Source organism: Parambassis ranga, chromosome 6, assembly GCF_900634625.1.
Source record: "Parambassis ranga chromosome 6, fParRan2.1, whole genome shotgun sequence".
Lineage (NCBI taxonomy): Eukaryota > Metazoa > Chordata > Actinopteri > Ambassidae > Parambassis > Parambassis ranga.
The window spans coordinates 12,864,887-12,890,300 of record NC_041027.1 but is presented as its reverse complement, the minus strand read 5'-3'; the positions used below and the strand labels follow the sequence as shown (position 1 = coordinate 12,890,300).

The 25,414-nt window shown below is 43.5% G+C and overlaps 3 protein-coding genes across 8 annotated transcripts; 1 reads left to right on the top strand and 2 right to left on the bottom strand.

Annotated features, from left to right (window-relative positions):
* Nucleotides 1-449: 449 nt before the first annotated feature.
* On the bottom strand, nt 450-17,827 carry LOC114437486 (ras-related protein Rab-37-like). Of its 5 annotated transcripts, XM_028408226.1 has the most exons (12): nt 17,699-17,827; nt 16,926-17,222; nt 15,966-16,034; nt 7,224-7,430; nt 4,289-4,399; nt 3,864-3,905; nt 3,638-3,704; nt 3,503-3,555; nt 3,334-3,399; nt 2,848-2,904; nt 2,281-2,357; nt 450-2,189 (listed from the first exon to the last, which is right to left on the bottom strand). In XM_028408226.1, exons 4-12 carry the CDS (start codon nt 7,377-7,379, stop codon nt 2,084-2,086), a joined length of 735 nt encoding a protein of 244 aa, XP_028264027.1. In that variant the 5' UTR covers nt 7,380-7,430; nt 15,966-16,034; nt 16,926-17,222; nt 17,699-17,827; the 3' UTR covers nt 450-2,083. The 5 variants fall into 5 exon arrangements, with proteins under 5 accessions (XP_028264027.1, XP_028264026.1, XP_028264025.1 ...); XM_028408225.1 differs by lacking the exon at nt 17,699-17,827 and having other exon boundaries at nt 16,926-17,234; XM_028408224.1 differs by lacking the exon at nt 17,699-17,827 and having other exon boundaries at nt 7,224-7,427; nt 16,926-17,234.
* Nucleotides 10,836-13,326, bottom strand: mrpl27 (mitochondrial ribosomal protein L27). The gene is made up of 4 exons (XM_028408233.1): nt 12,901-13,326; nt 12,441-12,569; nt 12,246-12,313; nt 10,836-11,341 (listed from the first exon to the last, which is right to left on the bottom strand). Exons 1-4 carry the CDS (start codon nt 12,938-12,940, stop codon nt 11,135-11,137), a joined length of 444 nt encoding a protein of 147 aa, XP_028264034.1. The 5' UTR covers nt 12,941-13,326; the 3' UTR covers nt 10,836-11,134.
* On the top strand, nt 13,249-17,909 carry eme1 (essential meiotic structure-specific endonuclease 1). Of its 2 annotated transcripts, none has more exons than XM_028408207.1 (9): nt 13,249-13,276; nt 13,881-14,585; nt 14,712-14,839; nt 14,979-15,068; nt 15,155-15,276; nt 16,114-16,252; nt 16,934-17,049; nt 17,135-17,324; nt 17,733-17,909. In XM_028408207.1, exons 2-9 carry the CDS (start codon nt 13,901-13,903, stop codon nt 17,907-17,909), a joined length of 1,647 nt encoding a protein of 548 aa, XP_028264008.1. In that variant the 5' UTR covers nt 13,249-13,276; nt 13,881-13,900. The 2 variants fall into 2 exon arrangements, with proteins under 2 accessions (XP_028264008.1, XP_028264009.1); XM_028408208.1 differs by lacking the exon at nt 13,249-13,276 and adding an exon at nt 13,281-13,423.
* The last annotated feature ends 7,505 nt before the right edge of the window (nt 17,910-25,414 follow it).

The window sequence follows — 25,414 nt, the reverse complement described above, 5'->3', positions numbered from 1 at the left end:
ATTAGGCTACATATTATGTGAGAAGTTTTGGTCACATAGGTTTCAAGTCTTAAAGTAAAATCACAATACCTAAAAAAAAAACGTTACAGTCTGCTTAATAAAACTAATTATAATCCGTTTTAGAACAGTTTTAACAATCTGATGTCTCTGTAGCCACGTTGATGAGAACACATTTAATAATAAAGATGCTTCAGCTGGACTAAATTAACTAGGAAGAAAACCCTGGGCTTTTATTTTGAAGGGCTGCAAACAGGAAGTCGTTCTTTTTTAATCCTGTTTTTTTAACAGCTGTGAACTTTCACTGCAGTAGAAGTTGCACATCAACTCACTTGTTACCTGATGCTCAGTTAAAAATCATTTATTTATTTTTTTTTACCACACATCTAACAACTTTTGGCAGTGTAGTCACGACGACACACATGTGTCCAAAAAGCAGAGCACACCGTACACACAATATTTGCAAAGGAGCTTTGCATACTGTTGTCAAAAAGAAATCCATAAACTTTGCTCATGACATAGAGATATATTGATAAAGCTGCCTTAATCAATACTTTTTTTATATATATATCTATATATAGGTTGTTTTGTTAAGTGTGGTCTGGTGGTGGCTGACCCACGTTCACTGTGGCATTTTTGCATATTTCAGCTTTTTGTTTTGGTTTTCTGGCCACAGCTAAGAGCTGCTGTACACTCAGCATTCAGCTACTTTAGTAATTTAACCCTGAGTATAAACTCAAATGGATTTGCTGATTAGTTTCGTCTTGGTGATATATATATATAAACACATGCTTGAGGCACTGCAAATATGGTACATGCATTCCAGCATGAGCTTTGTTTCTGTTAGGAGGAAAATAATGCAGCCAGCATATCAAAAAACATTTGCAAAAATGTCACTCACAGATACAATATGTACATAAACGCACCCTAAAAATTTGGAAATCCACCCACAGATCCTGGTCTGAAGCAGCGACCCTCCCCTGGAGACACGTGTTCAGAAGCGGGGCAGCCTTCCTGTTCGTTCCCCGGCTGTGTCCCTGAGCATTCCTCCAGCCTTCAGCAGCAGTCAACTGTCAGTTTATTGAGAACACTATGTCAAGAATGAGCTCAGACAGACGGGGCTTTTGTCCACATGCCTTGGCTTTGAGTCGCATCCGTGGCACAGTGTATGGCCTTTGTCTGGATCTGTTGCCTGAGGTTGCACCAATGTTGTTTTTTTTTTTTTAATTCTTCATCCAAACTTATGAGTCAGGCTGTCATCTCTTCAGGCTTTTGTCGATTGTGTGGAGATTTTGTGATGTGAAGTGATGTTTATTGTTTGTACTTCCATCATTTGTAACTAAAAATGTGAGTATCATGAAGCCCATAGCTTCACTTCTGTTGCGGTCACTTTAGCCACACATGCTAAGCTAACATAAGAGCTTAACAATGCTAACAGGCTAATCTAATGGTACATTTTTGGTGATCCAGCGGAAAGCTGATGTGCATGATAATTCTTATTCTAGCTTGATATGCTAAGCTAGAAGACAGCTGTGTAAGCGTGTGTGTCAAATGTTTTGTGAACAGAACAGAACATTATATTAATGCTAATTTACAATGCTAACAGGCTAATTAGGCCTCAGACCTGGCATTGGCATTTTAGTGGACGGCTCAGAGCACAGGTGTCCAGAGCACCTGCAAAAAAAAAAAAAAAACTTGATACGTGACAATAGAGATCAGCTTTGTTTAAGCTTCAAATGCGAAGCTAACAATGCATCATGTGCTAATAGAGTAAGTGTGTTTGCTTCATGGACCGGATAGTGGTACTGATCTTTTCATCCCATTAAACTTTATGTTATATTGTAGAATCTGTGGCTGAAAAGAAGCCGTGGGTTGTGTGAGTCTGGGCTTCTCCTCCTCTGACTCCATTGATGGATGTACTTTCTTTTGGCGCTTGGTCTTGAATGAATGGCAGCGTAATATTTTAAGAGCAGCAGTGCCTTTCAGGGCTTCCTCCCACTCAGTAGCTCCCGGTGTGTCTTTGACAGTCTGCCTGCCCGGGGTGGTGGTGGTGGTGGGAGGAGGAGGATGAATCTGGACATGATGTTTAGAAGTAGCTGCAGCAGCCTGACTTCTCCTTCCGTGCTTCAATGTACTCGTGGATCTGGAACTTGGGTTCGTTGGGGTGCTGGACAGCTCGGTGCTTCAGTTCCCTGAAGAACAAAAAGCCAATAGGTAAGTAATGAGTTAAGCTGTGAGAGGTTAAAAGTATGATCAGCTGTTGGGGTGAAGGCTGCATCGTACTTTGCCACAGCGGTGAAGGCCAGCTCTACGTTGACTCCCGTCTTGGCGCTCGTCTCCATGAAAGGAACTGAATACTCCTGCGGAAGCAATGAGGAGAAGAAAAAGTGAGCAGCACCGTGATGAAACAGAGGTCAGAGACGCAGGGAATAAAATAGGGATGTCCCGATCCGATCACGTGATCGGAAATCGGGCTAGATTACCTGATTTCAGACTCGATCGGAATCGGACATTACCTCCCGATCAGGACTCGGATATATATTTATTAGGGCTCTCAAAGTTAACGCCTTCTGTGCAGGGTGGCCCTGTGTCCTGTAGTGTAGGGGTATGGGTAGGGGTGCAAGAGGTCCTGGTTCAAGACCTCGATGAGCTGCTGCGTGTGGGAAATCTCCTAGCGTGGCGCTTTGGACACACACACACAGACACAGGTTTTGCTGCAACGAGTGAGTTGCTATTTGCCTTTATAGAGAATCGGATCGGGACTCGGTATCGGCAGATATTCAAAATCAAATGACTCGGACTCGAGGGCAAAAAAACCTGATCGGGACATCCCTAGAATAAAACACTCACTCTGGCCAGCCGCTCTCCTTCATCTCTCCTGATCGCTCGCTCGCCGCTCATGTCGGCCTGAAAAAGATGGACGCGGACTTTAGTAAAGTTTAGACACAATAACATGCAACAGAGCCTGTTTTTCTATCTGGACTAGCTGCTAAGCTAACAGGCTAGGCGGCTGCTCTCACACATTGATCATCAAAATACAATAAAAAGTACACTGAGAAGGAAAAAACTGATGCAAGCAAACTGCTAATGCTAACTAGCTTAGCATGATTAGCATGACCACAAAGTTTGCTTGAAAGATGCAACATCAGACACTGATATTGTGTCTGTTCTCATTGCTCTATAGCGCCTCCAATGGTCAAAGACTGCACCGTCAAAGTATTTAATTAGATTTTTGTTGGTCTTTGTTGTCAGTGTCTTTCATCTTGGAACCACTGTATCTCCTCCTTAACCCTGTTACCTCTGCACACTGAGCGTTCTCCAACAACTCTCTCTCACCTTGTTGCCCAGCAACATGATGACTACATCGCTCTGTGCATACTCATGGATCTCTGTTAACCAAGCCTGAAGCAGGAGACACACACACACATTATATCACACATCAACACAGTGTTTATATATATATATATATATTTGTTTCCAGGTTGCAGAGTCATCCTTCACTCACCCTGATGTTGTCGAAGGATGTTTTGCTGGTGATGTCATACAGAAGCAGCAGAGCTATGGACAGACACAGAAGTGACAAATGAACACGTCGGTCTTTAGCAGTGAGAAGACAAGCGTGATGTTTTTCCTGCCTCACCGTGTGCGTCCCTGTAGTATGCATGCGTTACACTTCTGAACCTCTCCTGTCCCGCCGTGTCCCAAATCTGAAACAGAAAGGAAACTGGCCTGGTTCCACTTGGCGTACGATTATTTTCAGTCACAACGCCGGTGCTCTGGAGGACAGCAGCCGGCGGTCCATAAATAGGCTGCTATTGTGAAAACACATATTAGGTTATCGCTGGCTAATTGACCCACTCACTGACCTGCAGCTTGACCTTTACGCCATCAACAGTCACCACTTTATTCTGAAGAGAAGGAGAAGGGAGAGAATACACAGATTAAAAGACTGATTAAAGGATCAATCCAACCAAATTACAACCACCTGTTCACCATGTGCTGATAAAAATCACATGAAGAAGCATCAAGTGTCACCTAAGCTATCACATCTAGCATAAAAAGTGTCCATCAGCAACCTGTGTGAGGGTCTGCTGGATGAAAACAAACCCCGGTTGAACTTCTGTGGACTTTTGGCAGCCTGTGCACTCAGGTACACCAGCCCCATGACCATATGTTGTTTTTATGGGGATGGTAAGAATCAGCCCATGTGTGAGGTTGTGTTGTATTTGATAAGCAACACGCAGATATGGTGCTTTAACCCTGCCAAGAACAACAAGAGAATCCCACACACCGTGAATCCAATGCCCACTGTGGCAGAGAAGGACCCAGGGATGAACTTCCCCTGGTCAAACTGCACCAGCAGGGACGTCTTTCCCACGCCGCTGTCCCCGACCAGGATCGTCTGCGGGGGGAAACAAACAAACAGTCAGGATTGTTCACCAGCAGCTACCAAACCTCCAACCTCCAGACTCGGCCTTGAAAATCTCTCTTTCTGTTTGAACCTTTGCAATCAGTTTGGAATTTTTCAGCAGTGAGTCAGCATCTGCGTCAACGGTGGACGTTTCTGCTCCCAAGCAGCACAAATAATATTATCTTTTATAAGAGCGTGGCGGAGTGCCGCTATTACCGTGTGACTCACAAACCGGAGGAGAGACAACCTTCAAGACAATAAAAGCAATGAAAGGCAGCATTCACAAGTGTCCAAGTTAGTCACCGAGGGCCATCAGTCAATATCTCATCTTCTTTCATTTATAGCTCGCTTTAGGAGAGTCACACATCGAGGTACCCACCACCTCCACCACTCAGACTGCCCTCCAACTGTGACAAGCAGCAAGTGAGACACAGGCAAGCTGTTGGTTCACAGAAAGACGCAGCCTGAGTGTCTTCTAATGGACAAATGAGTAATCTTTGATCCTGTTGGCGCCTGTGATGAATGAGTTCTTCTTTCAGTGTCCGTGCACACTGCCTTAAAGAGAGACTTTGAGTGTCTTTGTCTCAAATGCTGACAGATCACCAGCAGAGCCTGAAATCCAGGAGTAGCAACAGTGATTGTAAAACGACATCAATATAAAAGCAAAGAGTCAGGAGTGAGGACGGAGCAGTCATCAGTTACAGCAGGCGGAGCTAATCCTGTTTTGTTTTATGAACGATGAGGGCTGACAGAGGTAGGAGAGGATGAGAGGAGAGGATTAGAGAGGAGGAGCTGAGGCAGCGTCTCTCCACCTCTGTTTGATCTCAGCATTTAGCCGGATTTAAGAAAAGTGTCATATCACAGTGGTGGAAAAAAATATGGATTCTGCCTCAACCGCTGTTGAATTTTCATATCAACTTCACAACAGGCAGTTATGCAGTGAATTATTATGCCTTCAAAACACATTCTGTAGAGGGAGGCTGGTGCTTAGTTGAAGTGATGGAAGATGAGGGGGAGTAGAGGAGAAGTGACAGGTTAAGTCCTAATCACACACTGCCACGACATTCATTTCAGCCTCAAGTGTAAAAAATACACCATGATCTGAGCCGAAACAATGACAAAAAAAGTCATAATAAAACATGATCTGCATGTAAAGTGATGTTTTTATATGCACAGCTATGTGATCTGACACATCTTCTCAAGGTCAGCCATGTTTTTCGCTACGGTTTGGTGCATTTGAAGCACTACTGCAAAGTAAAGAAACAGCGTGATGCTCGGGTAGTGTATGAAGCTAGCTAGCTAGAAATGCTAATATTTATAATTGCAAGAAGTGAAACAGAAGGAATAATCAGGGTGAAGATTCTGATCTCATCCTCCTGCATCTGTTTCCTGTTGACTGATAAGCATGTAATATAATTCCTGCATGTCAGAGAGAACTACACATGCATACAGTATGTGCGCGTAATGGTGATGTGGATATAAGTGTGCATGGTTTCCGTGGTAACTGAGGTTAGACAGGAAGTGAGGTTTCCCCTCATGAAACCCCCGAGGACACTGCAGGCAATTAGGCGAAAAGCACCGCAGATGTTGGGGTATTAGACACTAACGATGTACACAGTATCATGTGCATCGGTGTCGGGGACAGAGCGGAAGATGGAGAACTGGTTCTTACTCAGCAGAGTGTTAAGCGCCATTCTTCCCTTGGAAGCTAATAAACTCAGAGCAGAGTGAAGTCGGAGTTGTGCTGATTTTCTCTCGCCTGAGAAATGAGAAATGTCTCTTATATCTTCCAGAAGATGATGAGCTCTGTGACTCTGGCTGGAATGTAATTTAGCTCCACAGTTTCCATCCTGCCCCTAATATACACAGCAGCACAGCTGGGATTTGAAACCACAGATTAATGCAGTTTCCGATACTAAAAGTCAACTCGCAGAATGAGTGGTGGACGTAATGACTCCTCAAAACATGGCAACGTGTTCGACAACGTTTCATGTCCAATCAGATCATTAGACGTTCAACACAATTCACTGTAAACTCACACAGAGTCCACAGCAGAGGACATGGCCTGTGGGGAGCATCCAGAAACTGAGCTGCTGAGGCTGTTTGTGACCAATTCTCAGTATCTTAATGTCGTCTCTGAGCTGGGCGGGTATTTGTAGGCACTGAGATAAAGCCTTTGTCTGAAAACTTCTTCTTTTTTTTCCACTTCTGATGTGGCACACAGAGGAAAAGTCTGACTGGACAACCACAGATATGAGTTTTGACAGTAGCAGCTCCCTCATGGTGAAGCTGCTCCCGTAACACAATGTGACATTTCACCGAAGCCCTGAGGGACTTTCTCTTCTAGCACTGTTACATCTACTCTGAGGAGGTCAGAGGCCGAAAGGAAAGCACTTTATATCTGTGAGAGTGAAACAGAATCACATGAAGTGCGGCTCAAGAGGCAGATCTTAAGACTAGTAATTAAGAAATGCGCACATCTCCAAGACGCGGAGGGATTTATGTCATTTATTCATCTCTGAACAAATAAAAAGCGATGAGCTGCTGAGAGAAGAGCAGCAATCTTAGAAGCGGACACTTCATCGCAGATGGACTGGGCTGGTTTGTGGGCAGATTGGACGCGCATCGGGGTCTGGAAGCGGACCCGCATCCAAGCGCAGATCAGCACCGCGGAGAGCGCAAAGAAATCTGCTCCTCAACAGGAAGTCAAGAATGAAAACAAACAAACAAAGAAAGAAAGAATGAAAACAAACAAACAAACAAAGAAAGAAAGAACGCGTCTCAGCTGGAGCTGGGGGCATCAGCGCGGCCGTACCTTGTGCACAAACTCCTCATCGTATGAAGGCGCTGGTGGAGTCTTCGCCTGGCTCTCGGTGCTCTCTGTGTATTCGTACCCGCCGTCGGGTTGAATCTCTGGGTAAGCCGTAGTGTAGTACGCAGAGATCGGTTCCATCGACTCCATCCGCTCCATCCTGGCGTCCTACCCCCGCCGTGCGCGCAGCCTCTCCCAGGCTGAATCCTGCTGGAGGAGAAATAAAGAAGAGCTGACAGATCTTCGTAAAGCTCCTCCTTTGGAGTGAATCACAGCCTACATCACTTAACATTTAAATGGCATGTCGTGATCGTTCAACCACATCACGCTACACAGAGTACAAAAGACGGGGGGGGGGGGGGGGGAATGGAGGGAGCAGGAGGAGGGTGGAGAGAGGAGGTCATGTGATTGGTCACTTTTTTTTCCCACGGTGAAGTTCATCAAACCTGCAAATGTGTCAACAAAAACATGATGTAAGTCAAGAAATGATGCAGTGAGATCACAGCTCTGTGCACAGTAACAGCATTTACATGCATCTCCATTCACTTCCACTAGAGTTTGCACAACACTCAGCTCCCCTTGAATGAGAAGCTCTGGAAAGCCAACCTCTCTTGACAGGGTGTTCATGTTTAGCTCCTGGTTAGTCCTGGAGGATCCAGGAGGATCCGGCGTCCGTACAGTTCACCTCCCAAGACTCCAGGACAGACTCCTGCCCTGGCACCAGAGCTGCTGACTGGTGGATTCTGGGAGCTGCTGACACATTTTATTTAGGACATTGGTGCATGTGGGAGAAGTAAACCATTTGACTTCTGCCAACGTAGAACTTTAACCTTTGAGTTGAAGTTTAAAATGAAATGTACAGTGAGGTCAATAAGTTTTTGATCACCCTGTGATTTTGCAAGTTCTCCTACTTAGAAATCATGGAGGGGTCTAGAGTTTTCAGCATAGCTGCATGTCCACCGTGAGAGACAGAATCTAAAAATACAAATCCGGAAATCACATTATAGGATTTTTTTAACGATTTATTTGTGAGTTGCTGTGTCAAATTATATATATTTTATATTTTATATTATATTTTATATAAATATTTGATCACTTACCTAATATTTCGTACAGAATCCTTTGTCAACAATTACAGTTCTTCACCAGGTTTGCACACACTGCAGGAGGGATTCTGGCCCACTCCTCCCCACAGATCGTCTCTAGATCTGTCAGGTTTCGGGGAGTTTTAGCTCCCTCCAAAGATTTTCTATTGGATTTAGGTCTGGAGACTGCTAGGCCACGCCAGAACCTTGATATGCTTCTTACAGAGCCACTCCTTGGTTTTCCTGGCTGTGCGCTTCGGGCCATTGTCATGTTGGAAGACCCAGCCTCGACCCACCTTTAACGCTCTGACTGAGGAAAGGAGGTTTTTGTTCAATATCTCACAAGACATGGCCCCGGTCTTCCTCTCCTTTCCCATGTGCAGAAAAACACCCCCAGAACATGATGCTACCACCCCCATGCTTCACACTAGGGATGGTGTTCTTGGGATGGTGTTCTTGGGATGGTGCTCATCATTCTTCTTCCTCCAAACACGGCGAATGGAGTTAGGCCAAAAAGTTCTATTTTGGTCTCATCTGACCACAGGACTTTCTTTTTATTTTTAGATCCTCTCTCACACAGTGGACATGCACCTATGCTGAAAATTATACACCCCTCAATGATTTCTAAGTAGGAGAACTTGCAAAATCACAGGGTGGTCAAATACTTGACCTCACTGTCTTTCATTGAATAAGGAACAAGGGGACGCTCTGGCAGAGGGCTCAACATGGCAGCTGGTTGTGTTAAACACAGTACCAAGGATCTCCAGGGAGCAAAGTGTTTCTAATATTTTACCAGCCATCAGCAGCACGTATGGTACCTGTTCAGTACTACATGTTCTTGTTTGTGCGAACCTCTTAAACAATATCAGGGAGGGTCAAACTGATCCACTCTTTTTTAAGGATTAATGATGAATGAAATTCTCTACAGGGATGAATTGTACATTATTCTCTTCTTGTTATTTTGTCCCTGTCCCAGGACCAAAAGTCCCTTCGATAGGCATGAAACTACCCCTAGTTCATCTGGTTCTTTAATTAAAAGTCACACTCATACACTCTCTTGACAAAAATAACTCCAAGGAAGCATTTTTCAATAAGACTCTCCTATGTGGATTGGCCAGGCAGCAACAAACCTGAAAGCAGCATAACAAACATGTCACTGCTACTCCTCACCATTGACTATCTACTGCAGGTTTAAATGTCATACGATGGTTGAAAAACTCTGACACTCCAGATGGCTTGTTATACAGAACCATCAGGGAGCTGTGTTTTTAAAAGATACTTGGCAGGTGACCGGATAAACCATCTGACTTCCATGACTCAGACCTTGTCACTGTTGTCACTACAGAAAGCCATCTCACCTAAAACAGCCCCATTGCTGCCTGAACCAGTGTTTAAGGCTCAGGTACCTTCGGTCATATGACTCCCAAAGCTTTTCTACACAAACTCAACAGCTGAAGTCTATTTGGCAACATCGGACTCTAGAAAGTGAAGGTACAACAGTGCAGGGAAGCTCTTTAACCCAGATCAAACACTGACCTCTGAAAAAACAAACCAGTTCCAGACCTACCTGCTGTGACATCAGACAAAGTACATCTCGGTCACTCTGTATTAACAGGAGTAACACTGTCAAGGCGTAGCATTAGCATTGGACAGAGCATGACATGTCTTTGATCCCCTCTTAAAAAAAATACATTCTCATCGAGTGCTTGAAGGGTTAAATTCTGTTGGAATCCTAGGACCAATATCAAAAGCAAATTTACACCCTCGCTGTATATTCCTGTAATTTATCCAGTTCATGGTAACTCATAAGAGAAAACCACATCTGTAAGGTCCATGCATCCATCACCCCCTCCCGCTTAATGACAGCATTCCAACTCCCATCCATCGTACCAGGCGTTCCCCACACTCCCTCTGCATACCACCGATCCTCTGCTTATCCTGACAGCGTTTTCAAAGACGAAGCATTTCCTGATAAATCTGCCCTCACTTCATATGCTTCACTTAAAGCATATTTCAAAAACCTCTGCTCTAGGAATGTATGAAAAAATACAAGCAGTGTGTGGGAGTAACAGTATGACACCTTGTGGCCAGTTCATGGTATTGCACCTCCACTGGTGTCAATGTAAGGCACCTGAATGCAATATATTTTTTACTTTTTCAACAAAAAAAATCATGGAGGTGTTACTCTCAGAAGCAATGTCCCCTTTCGCAGAAATACCTCCTCAGACACACACACAAAAGAAAAATGTTGACTGCTGTTAAATGCTACGTCTTCATCGCTAAGAAGCCTGAGGGGTTTCTTTTAAGCACACCTGAATTAAAGCTTATTTTTGTCTCCACACCCAGTATTTGTTGTGCCACAATGAATATCTGTGTCTTGTTGACAAACTGTTTTATAGTTACTTCTAGACAGCAAAGCTCATGTACACACACCACTGATGCATCCTTCACGATAGAAAGATGTTTTTTTTTTGGCAGCTACGTTGGTTTTTATTTAAACTGTGATTATAAAAATTAAACTATTTCTTACCACTGTTTCAAAGAGGATGATTTTATTTACTAAAGAGTACAGTCAACAACTGACAAAAAACAAAAACTACTAATATGACATGTGGCAATATTGCTGACTTTGAATCTTGTAAAACCTTCACTGAAGATTTATTTATGTTTTGAGTGACTTCTTGTTGCACTTCAAACTGAATAAGTGCAACTGAGAGTCAGGATTGTGTAAATCCATCTTTCCATGCCATTCCTGGTTCACTGAGGTCTCTGGAAACCAAAGAATCAAAAACAAATGTGTGTGTAGCGACGTGCCAGTCCAGTCCTTTTTCAGACCATATCCACCAGTTTGAACTTGCCCTCCTGTTTGACGGGCATGACGTTGATGAAGGTTTTGTAGAGCACAGCTCCTTGGGGCAGCCTGGTGATGACCCGGGCGGCTGCCCTGCTGCGTGGGTGTGGGATGTAGACCTCCTTGGTGAACTTGACGCAGCCGTCCTCCATAGCATAGAGTGTGTTGTTTTTTCCCTTCCCCACCTAAAGGGAAGGTAAAATATGAAAGCTATTACATCTCTTCTTCAATATCTATACTAGCTCCAAATATGGCAGAGAATGCATTTTTATTGATACAGACATTTACCCCCACGTCCTTACAGCCATTGGCTGATTTCAGGTGATTTCACTACCTTTCCAGGCTATTAGTTTGGTCATTTTTAAGGTCTAGCCATGCAGGCTATACCTTGTTTTTAAGGACAGACAGGGCTATCTAAACCTACTTTCAGAGCATTTACAGTAGCAGGCTGATCTTAAGTATAGGGATGTCCCGATCAGGTTTTTTTGCCCTCGAGTCCGAGTCTGAGTCATTTGATTTTGAGTATCTGCCGATACCGAGTCCTGATCCGATACTTTCAGGACTCTCTATAAAGGCTCTCATTGCAGCAAAACGTGCGTGTGTGTCGCTACCGCCACACTGGGAGATTTCACACACGCATCGAAGTCTCGAACCCAGGACCTCTCGCGCCAAAAGCAGCTGTCATACCCCTACACTACAAGACACAGAGCCACCCTGCACAGAAGGCGTTAACTTTGACAGCCCTGATAAATATATATCCGAGTCCTGATCGGGAGGTAATGTCCGATTCCGATCGAGTCTGAAATCACGTAATCGGGCCCGATTTCTGATCACGTGATCGGATCGGGACATCCCTACTTAAGTACTGTGGCAAGATAAAGAAACAGGCATGGAACACATTCTGGGGGCCAGCCTAACACACCAACATGTGATTATTAAAACACACAGGAAACTGAAAGCTTCCAGTCTAAAGGCAACTGGGAGAGGGTGACAACATCTGTGTATGTTACAAGACAACTGTACAAACTTGACCAGAAGATGTGCCTGCATTTCAAAGAAACAAGCTAGGACAGACCAAATCAGACTTACATATGCTCCTGGGTAAAACCTCGTCAGCCTCTGGGTTGCAAGGATGTTACCAGCGTGGACGAAGTTACCTTGTTAACAAAAGAGAAGAAATAACCAACTCCTGCCCCACTAAGATGATTTTACAAGTTATTTTTTACAGCACCACCTGACAAACAACAACAAACTTAGAATTGCAGTAAAAATGTACAAACGTACCATCCTGTTTCTTGAACCCATATCTCCGCCCAGGGCTCTTTCCTCCAAGGTTCTTGCTGCTACCACCAGCCTTCTTCGATGCAAGCCTCACTGACTCCAGCAATGTGGATTGGCCAGGCACCAACAAACCTGAAAGCAGCATCACAAACATGTCACCGCTACTCCTCACCAGTCTATTGCAGATAGATACATGTTACATGTTAATGGTCACTATTAAACAAATGCAGCTTTTTGTATGGCTACTGTAAACCCCGCATTAAACCACATTCATTCATCACTACTATAGAGGCGCAAGCAAGGCTAGCTAGCTATGTTAGCATGTGGCATCCCTTGCTTATAACATGCGTTGAAACCTAGCGTGTGTTAAAGTGGAAGTCACGTTAAATACGCGCGCTGTATTTAAACATTAAATTAATTCCATTACAATGTTTTCTAACGTGGTAAATCAAGTATTTACTACCTGCTCTGGATTTGAGCATCAAGGACGTCAGCGCCGCCATCTTGAACGGTGTCACTAGTGCGTCAAATCCTGTGCGTCACATCCGGGTAATTTTGCTGCATTCGCGGGACTCCAGGAAAACATACCACACCACCAGCGTCACATACTGAACACGCTGATATGCCACGAGAAAAGAATTGTGAACACGGCGTATTAGTACAATACGTTTTATGCACATTGTGTGCTAATTGCTTTATAGAGTAACGTAAGCATTAATTTACATTAATGCTACTAAATCCTTACTCAGGCGCCAGAGTCAGGAGAAAGGAGTGGGAAAGGTCGGCCGTGCTATGATCCGTGAATGCAACATTAACTTGCAGCCCGGGGAAATCAAATGGTAGGCTAAGCTCTCATGCAGCCTCAGGACGATTGGAGTAAATAAACTGTTCCCAGCTATAGCTAGTAGTAGCACAAGTACTGGCTGTTTACTAATATGATATGTTTTCTTGATTAACTCAGCTGCCTTATGCGAGATTTCAAATTAGTAAGTAAACCGCAGCGAGTGAGGCCACCCTAAGCTAATCTGTTGTTTGCTAACTATTCTATATACAAAACTGTTTGTTGTCGGAGGTTTAGATGACTTGTCGGGTAAATTTAGGCTCGGTTTGCCCTCGGTGCTCCGTCTTTGTCTTTTTCAGGGGACGTTAATGCAGTGCCAAACTCAATTTAAAAAGTAATTTCTTTCATTATCGGCCGGTTCTATTCTGTTTGACATGGCGTAGCTAGAAGTTATATATCCAATTAACTCAGCAAGGCAGCAACCAGTAACGTTACACCAAGCGACTTCTGTAATTGGTCCTCCTTATCTTCCAACACCAGAATACTGTGAGGTGGGCGGGAATAAAAAAAAAAGTATTAAGCCACAAAGTCCTGCTCAAATCCTGTTTGTATCTATGACGAAAGGGACCTTTATGCTGTCGTAATTCCTTCTTATTCATCAGGTACAAAGATTTGCCAGGACATGGGCAGCTACAGTGACTCCACCAGTGATCTGGATGAGGAGATGCCAGTGTTCGACTTCCTCCAGCCTGGTCGACACGTCATAAATTCCCAGAGCTGCTCAGAGAAACCTGCCTTGGTCAACGCGCGTACCGGAAGCACAGGCGTAATGCTGATCAGCAGTGATTCTGATGATGACGCACCTTATGTTCCCCTGGCACAGAGACTCAAACAGAAACACGACAATGTGATTAGTGCCTCCTCTACTGTCACTAATGGGAACGATGCTGAGCTGTACACGCCATCCAATCTGGCCACTTCGCAGCTCTCTTGCCAGAATGTTTTTTCTGAATCGGAGCGCCTGCTTGGCTTGAATGGCATGAGACCGGTGAGCTGTGGGGCCTTTGGTGGCCCAGAGGAGCTGGAGGATCTCCCTCAGCGGCCTTTGAAGCATCTCTCCAGTGAAGGGAGTGCCGACACCTCTTCTGCCAGGAGGAAACCTGCCAAGCGGACTGCGGAAGAGATCCAAGCCTCCAGAGAGGAGGCTCTGAGAAGGAGGCAGGGTAGAGAGAGACAGCAACAGGACAAGGAGGCACTCAGGCAGGAACAAGAGAGACAGAAAGCAGAGAGGAAAGCTCTGGCAGAGGCTGCCAAGGCTCTGAGGCCAGAGGAGTGTATCAAGCATATGGTGGTGGCTGTGGACCCAGGTATGAACAAAATACTGTGCATAAGTGAATGATAAAATCACTTCACAGTATATTAGCACACACAAAACACAGCCACTGTCCTTTTCTAAGGCATCATTGACAGTCTGACTGTGTGTGTGTTTGCAGCGCTGTTACAGCTGGAAGGAGGTGGGACTCTGCTGGCATCGGTGCAGGCTCTGGGCTGCAGCTGCGCCATAGAGAAACAACCTCTCCCACGCAGTGTCAGCTGGATGAGGAGAGCTCCTGGTGCACAGGTGACGAGAGACACGCAATTTCCTCCTGTTGGCTCATTTTACTCAAGCTAAAGCATGAATACATACACTCGTCAAATTTGTTGTGACACCCCACCATAATTGCTATAAACATATGAAATATAGCTTACTGTTCCTGCAGCCAAATGAAGGAGCATGTGCATCAGAGGCCCATGTTGTGATGCAGATGACAGTTGATGACTTCATCACTCTGATTCACAGCTACATTCAGGTGTGTATGGCTGGAAGAGAGCTCATTTGCTGCAACACTTCAGAGACAGTGTTTGTGTTAATGCCTCTCCTTTCTGTTGATCTCAGGAAGAGAGGCACGGCAGGTCAGACGGCAGTCCTACGCTGACATCTTGGATCCAGCAACAGCAGAGGCGTCACCCTGACAGGATTCTCAGCCTGGTCGTCATCGAACTGGAGAAATATTTCCGGTAGCAGAGCTGAATTTGGAATATATACTTCTTCATTTTAAAGATACTGATACTGAAAGCTAACACGTTTTATCTCTGGCCAGTTGACCTAATCACCCTGCATACTGTTCACCTGCTGGTTTGTTTACAGCTATCAGGCCTTGGAATGCTTTCCACTTAGTGTGCTGAAGCGAGGTCAATACAAACGATATGCAGCATTTTTAGTAGTTAAGGGTTTTTACGTACTGTGTGGAGAGCTGAGCTTTTTTCTTTCCTCCCCGCTGGTCTTTTTGATCATTTTGCAGGGGTAAAACACCATGAAAACTGGCCATGATGCATCAGTTTACTTTCATCTTTGGTTCATGATGGTAGAAACACTTATCTCCTCTCCTTAATTTTTAATAAGGACCTGATAGGCCAGTGATAGGTGTGAGTGCCGTCTGATGAAGACACTACACACACATCCTTTGTATTGTCCAAATATATTCAGTTTAGAGTTTTATATGCAGTCACAAATGGACCCTTATCTCCTTAATAATATACAGCGGACGCAGTTTTAGATGTGTCTAAAGTTAAACCGTAGTGCAGAATCGCAGACTGATTTGATGAAGGAGGAGGCGACGAGTTCCTTCAGTGTGAATTTGTACAACACTGTTAAGTATAGCGCTCAATGAAATGTTAAAAACCAACAAGGATTGCCACTCAGATACCTTGTAAGGCGCCATAAACACATTGGCTGTCGCTGTCACAGTCTGGCAGAACTCAGCTGGAAACACCATCTGTGTGAAAAGGGGCAAATAGAGCAGAGAATGGAGCGGAGTGTTAATAATAACAAAACAAAAAAAACTTTGTCCTCAGATCGCAGAAGTCACAGAACCAGAAGAGGTTTCGAGGGGCTGTTGCGGGTGAGGAGGTGGGGGGAGGGAAGGTGAAGAAGAGGAGGAAGATCGCTGGAGCTGAAGTGTTGCCTGAGGTGTCCCGAGTGGAGGTAGAGGAGGTACGTCGTCCTTCGTAACTTCATAATGAGAATAAGAAACGTCCCTTCTTTCATTACAGCCTATTTATTTTCTACAATGATCTAAATGGGTTATTAGTAGATTTTAAACATTTAAAGCATCTTAAAGATTGTAATATTGCATAAATTAATACGTTTGAATGTGTTATTGCTTTTTCAGTAAGTTGGTTTTAAGAGTAAAAGTTATCTTTAAGCAGTTCTAGGGGTATTTTGTCAATATAATTAGACTTTTTAATAACTTGTATTAATGGAGTTTGCTGCACACTTTGAGGGCAACTTAAGTAGTAAAAATCCTTTAAATCGGCCAAAAATGAGAAGGACAATTTACTGTTTTTTCGAGTTAAGGGGATTATTTATTCATGGCCTTTTAAGGTGTTTTTAAAGCCAGAAGTTGGGGCATAATTAAAAAAAAAAGTAGTGTTTGTACCAGTTTGTACCCCCTTAACTAAAGTATCTTCTTAAAAACTGAGGTAAGATCATCCGTTAATCCTTCTACTGGATTATAATCACTTAAAACAGCCATGCTTTTTTTTAATAAATAAGCTCTCAAATATGAAGTGAACCTCATTTTACAGAATCCTCATCATTACCTTAAAAAAACATTGAATCTTAAATCTGGGCGTATCACATTTAAAGGTGTGTTTACATTTCTCACCCCATCAGGCAGCGGTGCATCTTCAGCTTCACACTGGTGTCTCAGTCCGTTTCTTGCCCACCTGGAAGGATTTTTCGGACCACATCGCCATGACAACCAAAGCGGTTGCAGAAGCTCCATTCAAGTGAGCGAGCTTGTTTTTTTCTCTCTCTCTCTGTTTCTGCCAGTTCGTTGCTCTCACACGCTCCTGTGTGTATGTGTGTCTCCAGGAGAGACAGGGAGAAGACAGGTTTCTCGTTCTACCTGGAAAGTGAGTGGGCAGGAGGCCAGCGGGTGGATAAAGCTGGGAAAGGCCTGCTGCAGGTGTGGAAGAGACAGATTCAGCAGTTCAACAGAGTCAGTCCAGACATGGCTGCTGCCATCTTGGCTGCTTATCCTTCACCACAGCTGCTCAAGAAGGTACAAACACATCTCACAGACAAACCGTATCATAATCATGGGAAAGAATATTCACATTCTGTCTTTCTTTTAGTCTTTTTTTTTTGACCTTACACACACACACACGCTTTCAGTGTGCAACCAGACCTGAGCAAATCTGACACAGAGCACAAATATAACCATCAGGGTGTCGGTAGAATAATGCGACATGCCAGATGGTTTGTTATACAGAATCATCTGGGATGTTGTCCACAGAAAAAAAAAATCTGTGACAAGTGAATGGATGAAAGACCTCTGTCATGTCTGTCCCCTACAACAAGCCTTTAGGAATAGCCAGTAGTCCCTCCTCAGAACCAGACAGATCCATGTGACCTACAATTATTTACATTACTTACAATGATCTCAGCACATGTCCCCGTCTGTCCACAGGCGTACAGCCAGTGCAGGACTGACCGTGAGAAGGTGTCCCTGCTCTCTGAACTTCTGATTCGCAGAGGAGAGGGTGTGACCTCCACCACTCGCAGGGTTGGCCCAGAGCTTTCCAAACGCCTCTTCCTCATGATGAACTCCCGTGATCCTGAGCAGACTCTGGACTCCAACCTCTAACATGTGTTTTTACCTATTAGTGTTTATGTTTCAATTCAGTTTCTTAATATGTGTATATTAATTGTTTTTATAAAACTATTATTTTTATTCATTTATACATGATTTCCTGTGCGAATATTGTAGTACAGCACATTCCCGTATTTTTTTAACCGGCTGACTCACCATAATGGGCGAGCACGCACATCAATAAACTTCAGTTTTACATAAATTGTTCAGATGTATGTTTTCATTTCTATGTTTTTTTAGCACCTCTGCAAAAAGTGTGCAATAGTTAAAATGCTATATTCTGCCTCATGTCTAATCTGGTTTTAATTAGCCATTTGGTGCACTCAACCCGTACATGTTTTAACTGCTGTCCAATTGAACCACATGTCTTTTGTGTCACTGCACTCTCCAGTGTCTATTACCTGTGTGTATGTGCGCTCCGAGCCTTGTGTTTGTGTCGCAGTGTGTGCAGTGGTAAATCTGCTCCACTTCGCTTTGCAATGCCCACGGCTCATTTCCACCGCATTAGCAAAAATGGAACCTGACCAAGAAGTGATGAGAGCCTGGAACAGAGGAAAAGAGACGAATGGGTAACGAGCTGTTAAATGGGCTTAAAAGATGAGCAACATGCCTCACTCCAGGTCCTGCATGCAGAGAAGACACAGTGAGGCTCAACAGTATGTGATGAAGGAAAGGGGAAGGGTTACCAGTCTGTGTCATGTACTCACTCAAGTACTGTTGGTTTGGTTTACTGGAATCATTTCTTAACACCCTAATCTTTATAGGACTGCAGTATTACATCATCAACATTTATACAACACACAATAAAACGGTTAAACAGACATTAAAGGATTGCCAATCAATACTTGTAGATGAATAATTAACGGCTCAAATGCTCACTGCTTTGCCCTATAGCCCTACTAAGCTCTACTATTTCTGTAAAAACTTAACATCGACTCAATAAAAGAGCTCACGCACTAACCCTTACCCTACAGCAAATATCGGAAAGTTAGCTATTGCCTGGTGAACTATTTAGTAGTGAAGATCCAGCTTCTTTCCTTAAGGGGCCAAAACAGAGCGAAAGTTGAGTGAGCATGATTAGTGGAGCTGCCAGAAGCACAACTGTCTGCTCCACGTCTGCTGGATGTATGAGTTAAACCTTTAGCTCAAAAAATATCAGAAAAAAGCACATTTCTACCAAGTCTGTATAGCCTTGGAGATAGCCTGTGTCTTTAAACAAGCCAATAAACAGCTGCTAACCACACCCTCCTAAAACCTGAAAGAGGGCTCATCCTATCCCCTATACTCAGTGTTGCATTTTTTAATATATATTTTCTTCTCTCTCATGCAGAGTGTGTTTTGTCAAGATTGATAGAATCCCAATCAAAACATACAAAACAACCTGTGGAGTGCCACAAGGATCAATTTTAGAACAAAATTCATTCAATAATTTTACAAATTGCATGAAAAGTGCTATGTAGCTTCTTATTTATGTAAATAGATGATGTATGAGTCATACATATAGAGTGCTTACAGTGTGTTATTGTTTTCTGACAGCCCTGTGTGTGTATGAAAAACATTCACTGATTACAAGAACGTGTGAATTCATCTAAACATATTCATGCTTTGACATGAGTAAATGCAGCTGTTTGTGGGAACTACTTTGCAGGCATGATAATATTCTGCCACCAGGGGGCAGACTTGTCCCACATTCAAAACTCTACAGGTTTAGACCAGAGCCAGATGTGGAGGGGTGGTGGTGGTGAGAGAGAACATCCGTATGTGTCAGGATTTTGGAGGCTGGATAAATGATCAGGCAGGCAGAAAATGTATCCTGTAAACTAACGGGTGGAGGGAGGAGATAAATATGCACAGAGGAAACTGCGGAAGGTTTTGATGAATGGCATAGATAAGTTTGGGAGGATTTCCTATAAGCTAAGATAAGATTTCAAAGTGAAGGGCGTATCAGCTAGTGTTTCATTTCTACGTGGGATGTCTAATAACCTGGTGGCTTTAGCGACGGAGAGCCTTGAGGACAGCCTCATGTGTGGAATAAGGAAGAGGCATCGTGCGTGGATTAAGGTTCTCAGCGTGCTCCTCAGAACGGAGGGGAGGATGAATACATACCTGCTGCAGAGTGCAGGAAGAAACAACATCTATGTATTTAATAGCACACAACACTGACTTCATTTAAGACAAGAGACAGCCCTGAATTAAAAAGACTTAAACAGTTTGATCATATTATGATCTGTGATCAAACAGATACATCAAACAGGTCAATTAAACAGATATACATACCTGATCTACATGACAGCAGAGACTTCCTTACTGTGGTTAATGTAAGGCCAGCTGTTGCTCAGCTGAAACAGATGTCCATAAACACCGTCAATCGCCTTCACAAGTCCAGGAAATCTGCAATTATTTATGTCCACAGTGATAAAAAGTTCCAAACATGCAGCTGATTCAGTTATAGAGTTCAGTCTTAATGCTGTCTGTCGGAGGTGTAATTAGTATCCTGCTGGACCTTGACGTTGGCAGCCTCAGCTAACCTATGCTGTCTGACACATCACACTGAGTTCTTCAGAACTTTTAGTAAAAAAGTAATACTAACCTTATATTGGGACTAAGTCAACAAAATATGAAATTGTAGGAAATAGGTTTAATCTGGTACATATGGTTTCCATGCATACATGGAAAGCCTAAGGCAGAGGGATCACTCCTCCTTTCATTTCAATATGAGAAGCCTAAGGACAGAAGATACCTCTTTGCCTTCCTATGTACATAAATGGAAGGCACATACGGAATACCTAAGGCAAGGAGAGCACACTGCCCCATCATTTCATGTAAACAAAAGGAAAGCCTAAGGCAGGGAAGGGCTTGAAAACTCATTGGTCTCCAAACACAATGTCCTCAGTTGTAATTTTCTACAGCTTTGCCTTCATTTGTCTTTATTCTCTTCTCAGTTCTTTTCCTCTTTTTCCTGTTGAGGAAACATGTTAAACATGCTAAGACCAGGTTTTATATTGAAGATCAATGTAAACCCCTTAAATCACAGTAACAGCAGCAAGGGGAGAATCTTAAGTCTGCCCTTAAAACAGCCAGTCTCTTAGCAGCAGAGGTTCATGCCTCGGAGACTAGGACCAACAAACAGCATCCATCAAAATTTCATTGGTCTCCTCATTCTTCATCAGCATGCTGTCTGATGCTCCTGTGCTTGTTTATTCCACACAAAGTTTGAAATCACCATGCGAGCCCAGGTGGAGAAACAGGTCTTCATCAAAAATACACAAGCAAAGGTTTGGGAATATCCCTGAAGAGAGAAATCACACTGGACCCAGCTCCACCCCCGTCCCAGCTCCACCCCTCTGCTGTCTGCAGCCTCAGCAACAGCACTCAGTATTCACTTCACACCAGCAACAACAGTGAACAGGGTGCTCCCGCAGGGCGTTTTTTTTAACATTCCACTCAGCTGCCCGATCCAGAGAAACAAATTGGGAATAGCCTTTGATACGGCAGCACAAAAACATTCCCAGAGAGTTCACAGAGAAACAAGAAGCGTAATCACACACGGGCAGATACACAAAATTAAATGGAAATAAGTGCAAAAGATGCATGCTTTTTACATGCACATCCCCCAGCTGAGGACGCATGCACTCACTGGGCATTTTACAGCCCTCACACTGGCTGTTATGTGTCGATCCCTGGCTCGCCTTCAGCAGACTGAGAGTCCTTCACTGAGCTCTATTCAAATCAGACAACACAAATCTTTGGACATGAAGTGGCTCGCTCCCCACAGTCCTCCAGACGCCTGGCAGAAACTGACAGGCCCTTTAAGTGATGTGTAAGGCCTTCTTCACCACCCGGCTGCCAGCTGTACGGCTGCTGGACAATATTGTGTCTTTATGCAGCCGCACAGCGACACATGACAGGAAGAAGACAAGCGTCGTCTTCCTCACAGCCAGATAAAGAGACAATGAGAGAAAGACAGGTGAACAGAAAGAAAGAGAGAGAGAGAGAGAGAGAGAGGAAACAGGGAGAGTCTGTGTTGTGTCATTCATCATCGCCTCTTTTCTGCTGGGCTGCCTCCCTCCCCAGTAAACTGAGCCACTGTGAGATACAGCAGGGACACAAAGAAATATACAGAAGGATAAACACAGGATGGCACAAACAGGGACGCAGGGCTGCAGTGGTCCTCTGAGCTCGGATTCGTTCCACTGCTCCATCAGTGTGGCTCCTGCAGTGCTTACAGCTTCTGCCAGTTTAACTCCAGCATGGAACAGAGGGTAGTGTGGTGGAGGCTAACAGTAAGGTAACACAGTGAAATGTGTAATGTTTAGTGTTACTATTTATTTAGAATTACATGCATAACTAACACAGTTCGATGCAAAATCCCTGAAATAACTCTTACTTTTTATTCTATGAGGTAACAATATATATAATACTATATAATAATAATAATAATAGGTAATGCTAAAGGAGAGCTCGCAGCTAAGAAATAAGAAAATAGTTTATAGATCTCTTGATATTTTACCATTTTTTTTACACCGGTGCACCCAGCAGTGCCACACAATACGTCTAAAATGTGACAAAAGTGTGTGTGTGTTTCTATTATTTGCCAGACAACTGAACTACTTAATGTTTTGGATAAAACAGCAATATTACAGTGGGTCCCCTCAGAGACCCGCAGACACTAGTATCCACACTGTGAGGCTCTAGTAGCAAAATGCTTCAATATGTTCAGTGGCTAGTTGCTATCTTTGTCTGACAGCAGTTGAACAGGAAAAAGAAACACAATAAGCTAAAAGAAGAGACTAATACAAACATAGAAATGTTATTTATTGCTCCTAGGGTCTTAGCTTCTGATATTTGAAGCATTGTACTCTCTCACTAGTGCCTCTACGATTGAAAACTACTGGTGGAAAGAGTCAAGAACTCCTGTCCAGCACCTCGGTACAGGGTTTCCGCTTCATATAAACTTGAATAAGTGGAATTGAATGCAGCCTTGCCCCCTGGTGCTCTCTCTATCAGTGCTCCCTCTGCCTCAGCCCCTGTTTACTCCCTCCTGTCTATCCCATTACTGCTGATGGAGTGAAAGATCCATCACTCCAGACGCTTGCTCTGCTCAAAATGCTGGCTAACAACACCCAAGTTCAGGCACTTTTCACAAGCATCCTAATGACTAATTGGATGCTTAGGATGATAATCTGCTTGTAGCTGCAGTTAAGTTGATAGTGTTGATTTTATTTGCTAATTTTGAGAAAATCATGAGTACGTGCGAAAAGAAAAAAAAAAAAAATGTGCAGAGTCATTTTCGTCTGCCCGGACAGGCTGAGCGCGAGGCGTGACTGGAGAGCGCGATGTGGGGCTGCCAGATAAGTTCAGGCTTCAGTGCCACTTTGGAAATGACCCTGATAAAAAAGAGATGACAGTCGGGTGTGGAGAGGCTACCTCAGCTCAGGTGTGACTGAATGAGTCTTTTAGTCCGATGACTCCTGCTTCCGTTACTCCTATAGCTCTTCATGGCTGGACGGCCACAGAGAAGATTTCAAAGTCAAGCGCATATTAAAATGAACTTTTTTGGTAAGAAAACCACAATCTGTGATCCTGAGGTTAGACCCTTCAGATTCCGTTAGCGGTCTCTCCAATTATTGACACATCTTCTGTGCCATTTACACCTAATAAAATAAAAATGGAATAATTAGAACGTACCAAAAACAATGTGGCTTTATGGAGATTCATAGCATGTTAAAATTAAAGAGAATCTCTGCATCCAATGGCGGACACATTTAGATACTGTGAGGCAGACTTTACATACACTACCATTCAAAAGTTTGGGGTCACCAGGCCAGTTCTACAGCTTCTCTCATCAACATAACAGTTCTGCTGTGCTAACATCATTTCACAGGAGTTTTCTAATTACCAAATTAGCCTTTTTAACACGATTAGCAAACACAATGTACCATTAGAACATGTGATGGTGATGAGTGATGGCTGCTGGATCAGGTTTTTTTTACCCTCGAGTCCGAGTCATTTGATTTTGAGTATCTGCCGATACCGAGTCCCGATCCGATACTTTCAAGATTCTCTATAAATGCGGCAAATAGCAAGTCACTCGTTGCAGCAAAACCTGTGTGTGTGTGTGTCCAGAGTGCCACGCTAGGTGATTTTAGACACACAGCAGCTCATCGAGACCTCAAACCCAGGACCTCTCGCACCAAAAGCAACTGTCATACCCCTACACTACAGGACACAGAGCCGCCCTGCACACTTTGAGAGCCCTAAATAGTCCTGATCAGGAGGCAACATCCGATTCCGATCGAGTCTGACATCACGTAATCGGGCCCGATTTCCGATCACGTGATCGGATCGGGACATCCATAGTATATATTCCATTAAAATCAGCCTTTTCTAACGGGAATAGTCATTTACCACATTAACAATGTGTAGACTGTATGTCTAGATAATACTTTAATGTTGTCTTCATTGAAAAAAAACAACATTTAAAAAAAAATAAATAAAGACATTTCCAAGTGAGCCCAAACTTTTGAACGGTAGTGTAATTTCAGTGGAGGCTCAGTGAACGCATGAAAAACAGAATATATATTTATTATCAAAGTAGAATAGCATAAATATATTTTCACTGGGTCAGAAACTATTTGTTGAAGTCTGAAGTTTTGTGTGGTGTGAGAGAAGCGAATGCTGGAGACAGAGTTAGGAGCAAATGTATGATTCGCTGTGGGGACCCCTGATGGGAAGAGCCGAAAGCAGAAGAAGAAGAAAGAGTCTGAAGTTCTGTCAAATTATTAAATATAAAGTGAAATATTACACAAGTGGCCACTGGGAAACATGAACAGCAGTGCTGGAGCTTTATCCAGGTTTCTCCTTCCTTACTTCCATGATGTCATAGTTAGCCTGGAATGCTAACTTTTGGTCTATATGGAATGCAAAGCAATGGATGTCAACAGCATACAGCTCATTCACAGCTCTGTGTAGCCCATTGGCTACCGGCTCGCAGCCTATAGAGGGTGAGGTATTGTGCAGTCAGTCAGTGGTGCGTCTACCAGTGCCGCGCATATTTTCATCCACTTTTATGTCACAATCGTTACTTTTGAGTTTGTGTTTAATCCGTTTCTGTCTGAATTATGGCGTGTGGGTGTCCCTGCATTGTAAATGAGCCCAAACCAATCCATGATATGCAAAAGACTCCTGAGATGGATACCTTCAGTCAGCAGTGGCATGACTGAAGTGTTTATGCAATTTTATTTTAGAAAGTCACATCAAAACACTAAATTTAGACCGAACAGCAACGCTGACATGTTCGCACAGACATTTGTGTGGATGTGTCACAGATATCCTGTTGCCATGACTACACTCTCAACACCATTATGCTGTCATCCTGTCAGACGAGGATCTAGTACATGATTAGTGCTTCAATAATCAGTGTCACTCAACTGGTTATTTTTACAGAATTTGAGCTCTTTATTGGAATCTTGATCTTGTCCCTTTTGAAATTATTATAA

Excerpts from the sequence above, each read along its gene's own strand:
- LOC114437486 (XM_028408226.1), bottom strand. The coding sequence starts at position 7,379 with ATGGAGCGGATGGAGTCGATGGAACCGATCTCTGCGTACTACACTACG. Across the intron at positions 4,400-7,223 it reads ATGAGGAGTTTGTGCACAAG|ACGATCCTGGTCGGGGACAG; the intron begins GTACGGCCGCGC and ends TTCCCCCCGCAG. Across the intron at positions 2,190-2,280 it reads GCCTTCACCGCTGTGGCAAA|GGAACTGAAGCACCGAGCTG; the intron begins GTACGATGCAGC and ends TTTGTTCTTCAG.
- mrpl27 (XM_028408233.1), bottom strand. The coding sequence starts at position 12,940 with ATGGCGGCGCTGACGTCCTTGATGCTCAAATCCAGAGCAG. Across the intron at positions 12,570-12,900 it reads GATGCTCAAATCCAGAGCAG|GTTTGTTGGTGCCTGGCCAA; the intron begins GTAGTAAATACT and ends TGCTGCTTTCAG. Across the intron at positions 11,342-12,245 it reads GGTTTTACCCAGGAGCATAT|GTGGGGAAGGGAAAAAACAA; the intron begins GTAAGTCTGATT and ends CCTTCCCTTTAG.
- eme1 (XM_028408207.1), top strand. The coding sequence starts at position 13,901 with ATGGGCAGCTACAGTGACTCCACCAGTGATCTGGATGAGGAGATGCCA. Across the intron at positions 15,069-15,154 it reads TGATTCACAGCTACATTCAG|GAAGAGAGGCACGGCAGGTC; the intron begins GTGTGTATGGCT and ends TGTTGATCTCAG. Across the intron at positions 17,325-17,732 it reads CACCACAGCTGCTCAAGAAG|GCGTACAGCCAGTGCAGGAC; the intron begins GTACAAACACAT and ends GTCTGTCCACAG.